Source organism: Poecilia latipinna, unplaced genomic scaffold (assembly GCF_001443285.1).
Source record: "Poecilia latipinna isolate Pla-1442-1.1 unplaced genomic scaffold, P_latipinna-1.0 Scaffold2063, whole genome shotgun sequence".
Classification (NCBI taxonomy): Eukaryota; Metazoa; Chordata; class Actinopteri; order Cyprinodontiformes; family Poeciliidae; genus Poecilia; species Poecilia latipinna.
In genome coordinates this window covers 16196-29705 of record NW_015114679.1, presented here as the reverse complement: position 1 = coordinate 29705, position 13510 = coordinate 16196, and the positions used below count along the sequence as shown (strand labels likewise).

Here is a 13510-nt window from a genome sequence, read left to right as displayed (position 1 = left end):
ATTAGTTTTGTTTCCAGTTGATGAAAAATCATTTCCATTGTGCAATGGTGCAAGTTTTTAGATACCAGCTTTCACGTGTGCCGTCTGTATCGAGCTTTAAACAGCAGGGGGCGATGTCATGACAATCCTGACCTACAGGACGCACTCTGCTGTTTACTCTTTTCATGAACTCCCTTAGTCAACCTTGGCTTGACTCGAGTAAAGGACATAAATATCCCTCGACTTTCACCCATTCCACCCGCTGAACAGATTTAAACACATGGAAGAATTTTTACTCAGAAAATGAAAGGGAGGGGAACAAAAACAAAAAACTTTTATATTCTTCTTTTTTTAGTTTTTTAAGTTTTCCAAAAGCTCCCTTTGAAATGCCGGCGCCTTGGCAGCTGCACACAGGCAGACGCAGATTCTTAGGCCAGTCCATTTAAACCCTTTTGTTTCCAGACAGGCCTGCCTGGAGTCTCCTCAAAACATATATCAGTTCCCAACAGCACTCTGTGTCTTCTAGTCGCAGCATGACTGGCTGTAACCTTGATGAGTTCACCTGCATCATAGTTTAGTGAAATCTTCCCAGGTGTCTTCCTCCATATCACAACCCAGCGCTTAGAAGTGACTAACACTTTTTCAGAAGGTCCAGCGGTGACATCCTTCAAATCGGGTGTCAGAAAAATTAAGCTTAGTCCTGATTTGCGTTGGGAATGATTTCAGATTACATTGGTTGTCGTTCAGGGCAGGTGTGGACTTGTTTTCTGATTCAAGACTCACACATAGTGGAGCTCATTACCTCCTAGCTTTACTCACTGGTTCTGAAAGCCACAGCTTTAACAGGACCAGACAGGATAACCCGAAAAAAAGGTGTGGGTCACTATGGCAATGGGCCCTTCCTTATTCCAAACAGCTGGAGGCAAAGGGATGTCGTGAAGAAAGGAAGGATGAGGGAACATGTTAGTCAGCTGTTTAGCTCTCTGATCGTCCTCAGTGTAGTTTCTGACGAAAAATCATTGGAGGATTCCAAGAAAGATTTATATTTATCTTGGGTGAAAAGGTTCTGTTGAGTCACAGAAACACTGAGAAGGCTATGGAAATGCATCTAGACCAAAATAACTGAATTACTTTGAAAATGTATAAATATTTTATTTAATGTCTGATTATATTCTTCTTCCAATTTTTAACGTTGTCCCTTCTCTATGCAGACTTGAAGTCAAGGAAAAATAAAACATACCAAGATAATATTAGCTTTTTAGTCAGGCTTTCTGCTTGGACAGCAGTAACTTGTTTAACATAAACTGACTTGCAACTTGCAGTTTTAAAGCACGGTTACACTAATTGGATACTGTTGGCACTTCAGTTATCATGGATGTTTTTTCAACAAAATTATTAATAATGCTTGAGATGGATTTTAATTTCCCTCTCTTTTAACACTGTGATGGTTCAGACTTAGTTAATTTTCCACTTTATTAGACAACCTCCACACACTATGCAACCATGTCTGCCCTAAGGTTCTTCCAGTGTCTGTTCCAGATCTTTTCATTTGACAAGTCTGCCTTGCTAAAACTGACGGGGACATGCTGAAGCTGCAAAGTAAACATGATGCCCCTCTTTCTGTATTTGTCAGAGGCTCAGGAATTTAGTGTGCTGGTTGCTGTATCCTGGCAGAGATGGATTGTTTTAGGTGCCAAACAGTTTACTGAGATTCAGTTGCTCCTGACCTCTTTGAAGAGATTACCTGTCCACATACTTAATGTCTGGAAAGTAACCAATGACTTTTAAGTGGGAATACAACAGCTAATCCCCAAGAGCAGACAAGATGTTAAGCGCCAAAATCTATCTCCCAGTACTATTTCCCAGTGTAGTTATACTGGGAGATAGATTTTGGTGCTTCACATCTTGTTTTTTTCTGATTGTCTGCATGTCCTATTCTTCTCATTCAGCAATATCCTGAATGCAGAGAAAGGAGTCTCATCAGTCCTGCTGATAAACAAAATCCACTCAAACATTTTTTGAGAGGATACAGAATCATTATCATTGTTTGATGTGTTTTGCGCTCTCAAGTCTTAACCACCTTGTGGTTCAACATGCATCTTTTCATTTTTGTGACTTCTACTGGGTCTGTTAGTGGATTTTGTACCAAAGTCCATTAACAGATTTTTACAAATCTGTTCAGAGAATATTGTGAACTTAATGGAAAATTCTGCACCTTTTTACAATAATGGAAACACTGATAATGAAAATTGCAATCTGGAAACTTTGCATTTATGTAGAGATTAAATATGTCACTTTATCTTACTGATCTTCACTGTCAAAGTCGAAGTATTTTGCTCATTGAGGAAAAGATGAGTCTGCATGGCATTTTTCAACATTTCTTCATCTAGCTGTTAGATTAAGAGTGAACAAGTTTATACAGACCTTTCAGATCTACTGCCCAGTACAGTCGACCATGACGTTGTATTTTTCCTTATACACCTCACCCTCTGTTTCTATAATTGAACTGCGGTGCTTTAATATTGATATTTTGTCAGATTAAGACTTTAGGACAGTCAACATAAACAGAGTTGCCTTTAATTAGCAGTAGGATAGAGTAATACAGGTTGTATTTAGTCAACACGGATGAGACCTAAATTATAAGCCACTGTGAGCCTTAGTCTATTTTAGACAAATCTAGTTTGATTAAAATCCATCTGGAGCCAACTAATACATGTTGTCTGGGAATCAGGCTTGTTTACAGAATGTGCAGATGAAATGACAAATTGACATGGATTCTGTGTTAGTCCTGTGACATAAAACTGTTCACTAGAGCAACATCTACTAGGGTAAATTTGCCTTTGTCTTTAAGCAGTTTTAAATCAAGTTTAATTCCTGTACTCCCTTACATTAAAAACAAAACAGAGCTCCTTAAACTGCAGAGTTAACTTGTCTGAATGTGAAAACACTGCATATTTAAGTAGGTGGTTTATGGTATGACTTCCTGCAGGGAATGAAAGGTAGTAGTTGTGATATTTCCAAATTTATACACATTTATGGTTATTTTTTTATTCACAATTATGATATTGGGAAATGAGAGCAAGTAACATTTGAAAGAGAAATTACTGCCCAGTTAGCCCTCAGTGGGAGAATCTGGTGGCTATTAAACTTTTCTGAGGGTTATTATGGAAATAACCTTTTTGTTAATCCTGATTTGACTGTGCGTCGCCTGTGGGGTTGCAAAGGTCAAACAGTATAAAAATAGTTCAAATCTTTTGGTAATCACAGTCTGCTGATCTCGGTAACAGCTGTGACCCAAATTATTCATAACCTTGCCAAGTTTAAAGTAATCATTTAATTTTACCAACAGGTTTCTGCTGACGCAAAGTAATATTAATGGTTTGAAATGGTCCAGCCAGAGTGCTGATTTGAATCTGATGGGGAATCTGTGGAAGAGCTAAAGATTAGGTTAATGGCAATTAGACCTTCCAGCCTCAGGGACTTGGAGGTCCTCATCAAAATGATAGTGGAAACATGTTAAAGGCTGGTCTTTCTCATAAAAATGGTTCAGTTGCTTTAATATCAATGCTTTTGAGCTTTACTGTAAGTGTACCACTGTTGGTTGGTTGAGAAATTTCAGACCAACTTTTTTGGCTGTCCTCTTTTTACCACCATGAAAAGATTAACGCATGGATTCAACCAGAATCACAGCTTTGGCGTATTTAATGTGTTCCTGTATCCCACTTGTATATAAACTCTTCTAAGCCAGATTTATTCCTATGAAAGCTAAACATTTCTTCCTTAGGTTTTACTGATGCTAAAAATGTTTATCTGAACATTTTTCTCCAGTGCAGATGTGGATCCCTGCCACTGCTACAGGCTACAGCAGCTCATTCTTGTATAGACACACACACACAAGGATCTGTCTGGTGTGGTAAAACTGGGAGGTCTTCTTCCTGGATCTCTATTTTTTTCCACTGCTAACATGAATATGACATACCAAATAGAGAAGCTGATTACTTTCACCCAGTGACTCATTTTATATCAGGCTACTGTCACGAAACCGTGACGGGAGCCAAGCCAGTATGCAAACTGGATTCCAAATCAAAGGGTGAGCCATGATCTGTTATGTCATTTGGGAAAATCTCTTTCATCATCTCGTGCTTCATCTGTAAGAGTACTGTAAGCTAGCTGAACAACACCTTAAAACCATTTTTGGAGTTATGCGTCTTGGTCGGATCTGAGCAAGAGTTGGAAATTCAGCCATATTTCATGGCCGGAGTCTTTTTCCAGATGGCAGGTGTATATGTCAGAATGTCCTGCATCGCTTTTCTACAATACTGCAATCCTGTCTTAGTGTGTTCTACCTTGGGTGACCAGATTGTGCCTTTTCCCATTAGTTTCAGCTAATTTATCCATAATCGATACCTGCTTAACTCAAGATTGCTGTTTGGAGCTGCTTGAAGAAACTGAGCAAAATATTAAATGCTAGCTGCAGAAATGGTACAAGCTAATGCTGTCTGTTTAAATATTAGCAATACAAGCGGCTCAATGATGGTGTTCAACCATTCCAAGCTCCTAATCAAGGATATACATATCTATAAAGAATATTATTCAGATTAACTTGCCTCCAAACTAAGAAATGAAGCTTAAGTTAGATATTCAAGTACTGCCATATTTTCCAATCCACTTTTTTGTTTTTTTGTTCTTCATTAGAAAGAACCCTGATCCTTCAAAACATGTTGCCATGGTATCAAAAATGGTGTAGATAATGGAGTTTTTCTTTTTTCTTTTAACCAGACCGGAGCTTTTCCCGATGTTATGGACCTTTTGTGCAGGTGTAAATATACTCATCCTTTTCAGAAGATTTTACTTGGATTAAATTTTATAGCAAAATCAAAGTCAGTTTAATTTTTAAGTCATTGAGAAAGTAGAAAAATCTTTTTTTTGTAGTTCTAAAAGTTGTATGAGCAGATCAGCTTGGGCTGGTTTGGTTTTTATTTCAAATTATATTTTACTCAACATTTACAAAATATTCCAGGATTTCATTAAAATTACCTTTCACAGACTAAAATGAAGCTCTAAAACCATAAAATGAACACAGTGCTCATTAAATAAGCCTGAAATGTGGATGCATCTGTCCATCAAATACAGTGGAAAGAAATTTGTTTTAGGTCATTCAGAAATGACAAACAAGCTTGTCACAGCTTTTTTTTTTTTTTTTAATTCATACGGTTTCTCATCCGGAAATGTAAACATTGAAGGGGGATGAGGTGGTGATGGCAGGCCGAACCCCCGGGAGCGTTTCAGTCAGGAAGCAGCAGACGGCAGAATAACAGGAAGGGGGTACCTTACTGACACTGCAGAGGGAACGGCTATATTTCAGCTGCTCTGAGTGGATTTCAGTGAGTGAAGAAGAGACCTTCACTCTTTCCACTTTCATTTATGTTTCACTTCTCTACATCCAGAGTCCTGTCATGGGAAATCCCAACATCTAGCTGTCTAATCTCTTGGAGAAGCTGTTGGAACTCCTCCTAATCGTTTTGATTGTTCAGAACTGAAGAAGGTTCAGGATGTACAGGACTAGTACATTCTAGTTGTAACTCTTTATTTTTGTCACACTTCTAAGCCTTCAGTTTTTATTTGATCTTAAGTCCTATTGTTTCCCTTTGTTTGTCACCTTTATTTAAAACACCCCCTCGAGGAGTTGGAGCGTATCATTCTCTAGGAGTTGATGCTAAGTTCAGGCAGGGAGGGTCACTCAGTTTATTCGTCTTTTACGCCTTTAGTCCCCCTTATCTTTGATTTAACAATGGCAGCTCCGTTTCCATTGAATCTTTCAGGGTAAAAGCTCCACTGATGTCCACCCTTTTTATATATGGCCTCCCCTAATTAATTCTGGCGGTGGGGGGTGGTAGGGCAGACGGGGATTCAACAGGCTGCGTTGGTGGTTTTTGAGCATTGACAACCCCCCGTTCTTCAGTCCTGTCCCTCAGGGGTCTGAATAGTTTTTCTTTAGCTAGCTAATTGTGGAGGATTTAAAGATGGCTCATCTTGGATTAACCTGAATGACTAAAGAACAGAGTTGTAGTCTGAGGGTTAATATAAAAACCCACAAACCGTAACACCACTTGACTATTTTTAGACCATGAATACGCCTGAAAAATCCCAGCAGAGTCCAAAGCGGTGACTCTACAAAAACTGTCAGTACAACACGTAAACTGTTTATGGATGATGACATCACTAGATGGGTTCTTGTGGGTCTCTTATAATCAGATTAATACTCTAATTAAAAAAAAAAAAAAAGATCAAGCCAAAAATGTCTAATCAGAGTGATCTGGTCTGGCACAGTCTGAAGGGATTTTAATCAGATTTGGAGAGGTGGTGTAAATCTTTTGGTATTCTAGTCATTTTTCTGCTGTTGTAATAAAAATACTTCTCTGTCATTTTGATCCATGTTGATGTAATCTTAAGCTGTGAGTCTTTAGGAACTTTTTTTGTGTGGATACATTCTCTAGATGTTCATGCATCTCTGGTGAAGCTGGCCATATCATGCAAAGATGTGAGTTTTTACTGACAATGACTTCACAGAGCTAAAGTTGGTGGGATATCTAAAGAACTAAAGTTATTTAGAACTTGGCCTTAAAGTCTAGACTCAGGAAGTTGACGTGGCTTTTTATATGTCAATTTGTTATGATGCCATCTCTAAATTTAAGATGTTTGTGTCAACTTTCCATTACATCCTGGTCGTTTCAGAAATGTCACTGAAGTGATTCGTTCAGTTTGTGCATGTGTTGTGCAAAAGACAAAAAGTACTAACAATAAGTACCTAACTTTAATCTCACTTTCAAAATTTGCAGTAAAACATTTACAAGTCAGCAATGTCGAGAGGTCATTGCTGACTTCGAAGTAGGAAATCGAGTTTCTGTAGATGACCCAGACAGTGAGGTGAGCCCAAGACTTCTGTGTAACTCGTTAGTAATGATGCTTATCCACAAGTCCATGTTCAGTCTCCATGGTGACCAAATAACCTATTGGTGGAGGCACTCTGCTCTTCATCGTTTCCCCACAGGTTGAGGTTACTTTGCAGTAGACAAAAAGGATCATATCTGTGTAAAATACAATTATAATTCCTTCTCGCTTGTCTTGACTTTGAAATTAAAATTCACAAACTCTGACGTGGCAACATCACCGCATTTCATTGCATGAAGATTTTATCAGTATAGCCCCCTTTATTTTATGAAAGATTCAGCTGGCAGGATTTAGTGTAAACAAATAAAAGTTGATTTTCTTTAAATTAAGCATCTCTGGTCCATAAAACGTACATTTTCTGTTTCAGCTGCTGTCGTCTTGCTAGGCTATATTGAAAGCAGTCTTGGTTTTCACATTAAATCTAGGTTTCACAACTTTTAAGTGGTCTGCTTTGTAGCTAAATACTGTGGTTTTGTGACGTTTGTTAAAATTAGAAGAACTCTAATTGGTTTCTTTAGATGCAACTTTATTGTGAGCCATCAGCTAAGAAGCAATCTGTTTGGATGAGCTCTCAGTTTACCACATATTGCTGTAAGCTGGTAGTCGGCTCATTTAAGCTCAGGGTGTTGCTTGAGTTGGAGCTTAAAAAGTCTGCAGTTACAACTGTGACCTTCTTGTCTGGTCAAAGCGGGGCGAGGGGGGAAATGTGATCGTCTATTGTCTGGGTAGAAACAGAACTTGATGTTGCACAAAACCCCTTTCGTTTCCTCACTGTTGGACGCGTCTAACTTGCACTTTTCAATATGCTACCATAAATGGGAAGATGGGAAATGGTGCGACAAAGGTTTAACTACCAAGATGAATAAACAAACTTGCAATTTACAGATGGAAAGTAATAGCAGGAAGGAAATAAATGGCAATGTGTTTGTTCTAAATAGCTGAATTGACCCAAAGCTGCATGTTTTTTTTTTTTTTTTTGTTGATCTGTTTTTCTATTTAGTGCCACTTCCTTACCCTCACTCCCTCAACATAGTGTTGACTATGCTCAGTATTTAACTGAGGGGATTCATTTTTGAGTTGAGAGATCTGATATTTTTTGTGTTTTTGCTTGAAAATCTTAATTCTAGTGAAAGAATCATATAGATTCACATCAAATCAATCTCAATACAATTAATGACTTTTTGGATGATCCCTTCAAAAACTAATACATAAAAAAATAGACAATTTTAGTTTTGCAGTGCAAGACACTATTTAACCCTCTGATGCGTAAGTGACTGACTATACAGTCTTCTGTGACTGGGTCCTTTTTGACCCGGGTTACAATCAATGTGTTTTTCTGCTACTTTTGTCATTTTGATTGTGTGATTCATCCATCCATCTTCCGTTTATCTGGGGCCGGGTCACGGGGCCAGCAGCCTAAGTAAGGAGGCTCAGAGTTCGCTCTCCCCAGCCACTTGTTCCAGCTCCTCTGGGGGAACCCATGGCGTTCCTAGACCAGCTGAGAAACATCGTCAGCGTGTCCTGGGTCTTCCCCAGGCCTCCTCCTGGTGGGACGTGCCCGGAGCACCTCACCAGAGAGGCGTCCAGGAGGCATCCTGACCAGATGCCGAGTCACCTCAACTGGCTCCTCTCGACATGAAGGAGCAGCAGCTCTACTCTGAGTCCCTCCTGGATATCTGACCTTCTCACCCTATCTCTAAGGGAGAGCCCAGACACCTTACAGAAAAAACAAATTTTGGCCACTTGCATCCGTGACCTCGTTCTTTCGGACATGACCCAAAGCTCATGACCATAGACGAGGATTGGATCTTAGATCAACCGGTAAATCAAGAGCTTCGCTTTTTGGCTCAGCTCTCTCTTCACCACGACAGACCGGTACAGCACCGCTTCACTGCCGACGCTGCACCGATCCGCCTGTCGATCCCTTCTCCATTTTTCCCTCATTGGTGAACAAGATCCTGAGATACTTGAACTCCTGTGATACTTCAACTTGGTGCAGGACATCCTCCCCAACCCGGAGAAGGCACTCTATACTTTTCTGGCTCATTTATTTATACATTTATTTCTATACCTATGAATTTTTATTTTATTTGAGATGATAAAAGAACATTGATCAACAGGTTTTGTATGTCATTCAACACACTCTCTCTCTTGGTTTTCTCATCCAGGGTGTCAGACACACACACACACACACACAAATACACATGCACAATAAAGCATAGGTGGTAATGTTGGATAATTAGTGTTGGCTAACTTTGAAGAAGGCTAATATGTTGATTCGTGACAATAACGCTGTCACAGCACTGATGATCGACACACAAATACATTTGAGAGATAAAAAATAAAGATAATACTTATATGTAAGAGTTCTTGCTGTGTAAAATAATATTTTTCAGGGATGAAACTTAGGTCTCAGTGCATTTGGTGCACAAAAAAATGTTTTTCTGATAGTCACAGTTGGTAAGAAACAAAGATTCCCATTAAATTTTATAGGAAATGAATGTGGGTCATTTTGGACGCACTCATGGAAGAATGGGATAGTAACATAAAATATGCTATTTCTTAAAATGCATAAAAGGTAAATTAAAAATTTGAATTGCATGATATCGGCAACATGTTTATTGAGGAATACCTGGAATATGAAGTGATGAAAACTTTTCATTACAAAGATATTGCAAAAAGATGACCTCACTGGGTTAAAAAGGACCCAGTTACCATCAGAGGGTTAAGATCTGGTTCAGACTGAACAGAAGGCGCTATAAATGTAGTTTCATTATTCTGTGAAAGGCAACGTTGACGGATTTATGCCATTACCGTTTCCCCAGTCAGTAATGGTTCATCCGACCTTACCTCCCAGCAGGGTTAAAGTTCAAATGAAGCACTGAATCGGTCACAGGCTGAACTCAGACTTGCAGAGGAAGCCATTTCTCGTTTGCCCAGTAAAACAGAGTTGCAGCTTGATTAAGCTGTTTAGAAGTTGGTGGACAACCTCAAACATTCTTCAGGAGGAGGGAAGGAAAGAAAAAAGGATCCGTTTCTGTTGCGCATTGCATGAGTCAGCCGCACTGTGTGTGAGCCTGTGGGGCTTGAGCACGGAGGCGGGGTCCATTATTTCTGTTCGCTTCTGAGTGTACCTCATCAGTAGATCACTGTGGTAAACACAGTGAACGTCTTTCTATCCAACAGTCTGCCTCGTTGACTGCCTCTGGTGTTCTCACTCAAGCTCAGGATTACTTAAAGCTGAGATTCAGAAATTAAAGAGTAAGTTTGATTCAGCCTGGGACTAAGAAAGCTTCACCACCTGCTGCCTGTTTGACCCTGGAAACATTGATTGGTTCTTTGCCCTGAAAGTCAGAGAGGTCTCCATTCCTGGGACGCTATTTTCTATGGTAAGTAATAGAACTAAATTACTATATGTTGACGTTTTATCTTTATCCGAGGCTCTATATTACGCTACCAACTTGACTTAATCAGTTATATTTGTAACGTACTCAATTTGTCCAAAACTCATTGTGGTGAAACACTGAACATTTGGGGAATCTGTAAATGTCCAGCTTTTTTTTCCCTTCTCAGAATTAATGACAACTCTGATTTATTTAGGTGAATAATTCATTATCGTAGTATACAGCCTCTCACAGATTGTTATGGTTTCCAGTCTGGCTGTCTGAGACTCTAAAGGGAACACGCATCTACAACTGTGCAGACCGGCACTTTTACACTTTTTTTTCCTTCCCTCTTTTCTGCGTCTGGATATTTCACATCTGCTTCTTATATCAACAGACCAGTGTGGCACCCGCCACCGCTTCTTCTCTCTCCCTCTCTCTTTCTCCCTTTCCATATTCTTTGGAGCAAATTGGAAGTAGGTTTCCAAATAATCAATTTCCAGCTAACACTGGGAACAGCGCAAGTACAAATCGACTTCAGTTGTAAGGTCTAATTTGACTTGGAATACACACTTATGTTCCTTTCACTTCCTCCTTTTTTGGCCTTTTTCCTGCCTATCCCTCCTTCTTCTGCCCTGAAGCTATGGATAGGAAGGCAGGTTGCGTCACAGTCCAGCCAGACAGCGTTGCCTCAAACAGCCATTGAAACACTTGACATTGTAGAAGTAGAGGGAGCGAAAGAAAAAAGCAGATATTTGCGAGTGCTTTCTTGCATAGTTATTAATTACCTTTAAATGACCCAGATTTTCATTTAGATTTATGGGAATTTCCTGCTTTCTTGGCGATATTGTGACTGAGTCCTAGGTAGGCGCCATATAAGTATTAGGCCGCGTTTCAGCATTTTTCTAAAAAGCAATTTGAACATTCAAGTCCATCACATTGACTTTCTTCCAAACTTGTTCAATCTGTGACGACACAGTTTTGTTTTTGGCTTAGACTTCACTGGAAAAGGAGGCGAGGTTCTTCTTTTTTTTTTTTCGCATTGTAAAATGAATTGTGAAAGATGCTGGGGAGGCAATATTTTTCTTTGGCAAACTTTACTGCATGTTGAAACATACCTTTCTTATTGGAATGCATAGTTGCATTATATAAAAGACTCACCCGACTCGTGCTCTTCACTACAGGTTGAGTGTACTTTTCTGTGATAAGAGGAAAAAGTATGAAAGGTTAATGGGGATGGAGACGAAGCTTGACGCTTTGCAACACACTGGGGAAAATAGGAAATAGAGATTTGCCATGCTTTGCTGCCTCTGGCGTACCTTGGAAACTGGTAAGGCCATATGTCAAAATGTGTCTTTAAAGTTGGCTTCAGTGGAGCAGTCACCTAAACCTTATCAGATTTTGAGGTAGGTAAAGTTTATTATTTAACATTAGGCAAAACTGTTAGTGTTTTGCAGCTTCTTTTAGGCTTTCCGTGTGTTTAATTCCGTGGATCAACCTTAATCAGCTTCTGTCCCCTTACATGATGCTCCCACCACCGTGTCTCATTATGGTGATGGTCTGTTTTGTGAAATTTCAGCCCTGAATTCAGTTCTTAGTCATTTGTAAACACAAAGCTTTTAATTAATAATTTACTAAAAAAAGAAGCCAAGTCTGCTTGTAAATGTATTTTTTCTTTGCTTCAAGCTATGTGACAAAGCTTTATGTATAATTATGATGGTTTAAGCATGATTGGAAAATCAAAATTTCACATACTCCTAAAAATGTCAGAATGCAAATTCACAATGGATTTCAAATTACTAGATGATGAAACTAGTTGATGATCTGAAGTGAATGTTTTTGGCATTCTCTTCAGTGATGTGAAAATCTGTTGAAGTTTATTCTAGCCATATAGCTACTCAGTTTTTTTCAATTTGTTTGTACCATTCCAGTAATTTATACTTAAAAAAAAGCCAAAATAGTTGCCAAGAGGACAATTTTTAAAATTGGTGTTCAGAAAAGTCATTGCAACATATGACAAACATTTATTTTTAGTATCATTCATCATAAATGCTTACAGAAAGTTAGAAAGTTATAGGTAACTTTTGTGGGCTATTGGTTGCACTTGATTTTATTTTAGTGTATCAGAATAAAGGTGTAGAACATAAATACATACAACACTCTTCAGATTTTTATTTGGAAATCTTTGAAGCAATTTATCACCATTTTGTACATTGTATATATTGAATTTTGAGTACATATATGGTTGCTTGTGGCTTTAATGTGACAAATGTGCAAAAGTTGAACTTTTGCTTACACAATAACTTTAAGAATGTTCTAGTAGTAAATTGACCCTCTTCTTCAAAATGCTTGTATGTAATCTGGGAAATAACTTCCCTCTTCAAATGTGTGTCACTGAGCAGAGGAGGATGATGTTATGAAATATTGTTTACAGTTACTGTAATCTGTCTGGTGTCCAAATCCTATAAAACAACGAGTGAGTCAGGCAGTCTGATCTGGACACTGAGTGAGTCAGAAACATTTGCCTGGGTCTGTCAGACACTTGTGGAGTTTATTTGGCTCTGTGAACGTTTTATTTGTTGCCTGTTGTTTCCAGAAACGCGTTCTAAAAATCCCCAAAAGGTCAGTTGGTTACGCAAACTTTGCCGAAGGGAGAACTCTAAACCCATAATCGACCTTCGCTGTAAACATCCAGCAGAGTTTACATACAGACTTCCTGCCGTAACCTGGATCTGTTGTAGCTTCCTTATCTGTGGACGCAGTTGGTGTTTCTCCAGCAGATTGTGACCATTATGGCTTTTGGTTTTATCTCAAGTGGCTTTGATAAACGGATTAAACTGCTGATTGACCGTTCCATAAACCTCATACCTGAACAGCGGTTGTCTAACATCAACTTGGCAACCGTTTCTAGGATCAACAATATCTTATGAAGATGTGATAAAAGCAGTTCTCTAAACGACAAATGCCAGAGGCTGATAAGATCTGTTTTTTATCTTTTTTAGTGATAGCTGCAAATGTCATCCTGCGCGGTTGGAAATAATGCACATTGTGGAGAAGTATTAGGTTTTGGGTTTAAAACTGATTAAACATCAATTAACCAGTTTTTTTTTTTTTTTTTTGTCTTAATGCTTATGATCTTAGGAAAATCATCTCCACCACCGCTGCTTATTGGTTTTTGCTTTGCAATACATAAGGAA

General features: G+C 38.8%; 1 protein-coding gene across 3 annotated transcripts in view; it reads left to right on the top strand.

The window, feature by feature from the left end:
• LOC106936018 (pleckstrin homology domain-containing family G member 5-like) overlaps positions 1 to 13510 on the top strand; it is a 56840-nt gene that overhangs the window by 27325 nt on the left and 16005 nt on the right. The window contains exon 1 of one of the 3 annotated variants that reach the window (XM_015016791.1): positions 10068 to 10319. The exons of the other annotated variants lie outside the window; for them this stretch is intronic. Within the exon in view, the coding sequence (XP_014872277.1) occupies positions 10317 to 10319 (3 nt within the window). The 5' untranslated portion in view covers positions 10068 to 10316. Of the gene's footprint in view, positions 1 to 10067; positions 10320 to 13510 lie in introns of those variants that run through there. 3 annotated transcript variants of the gene reach the window in all.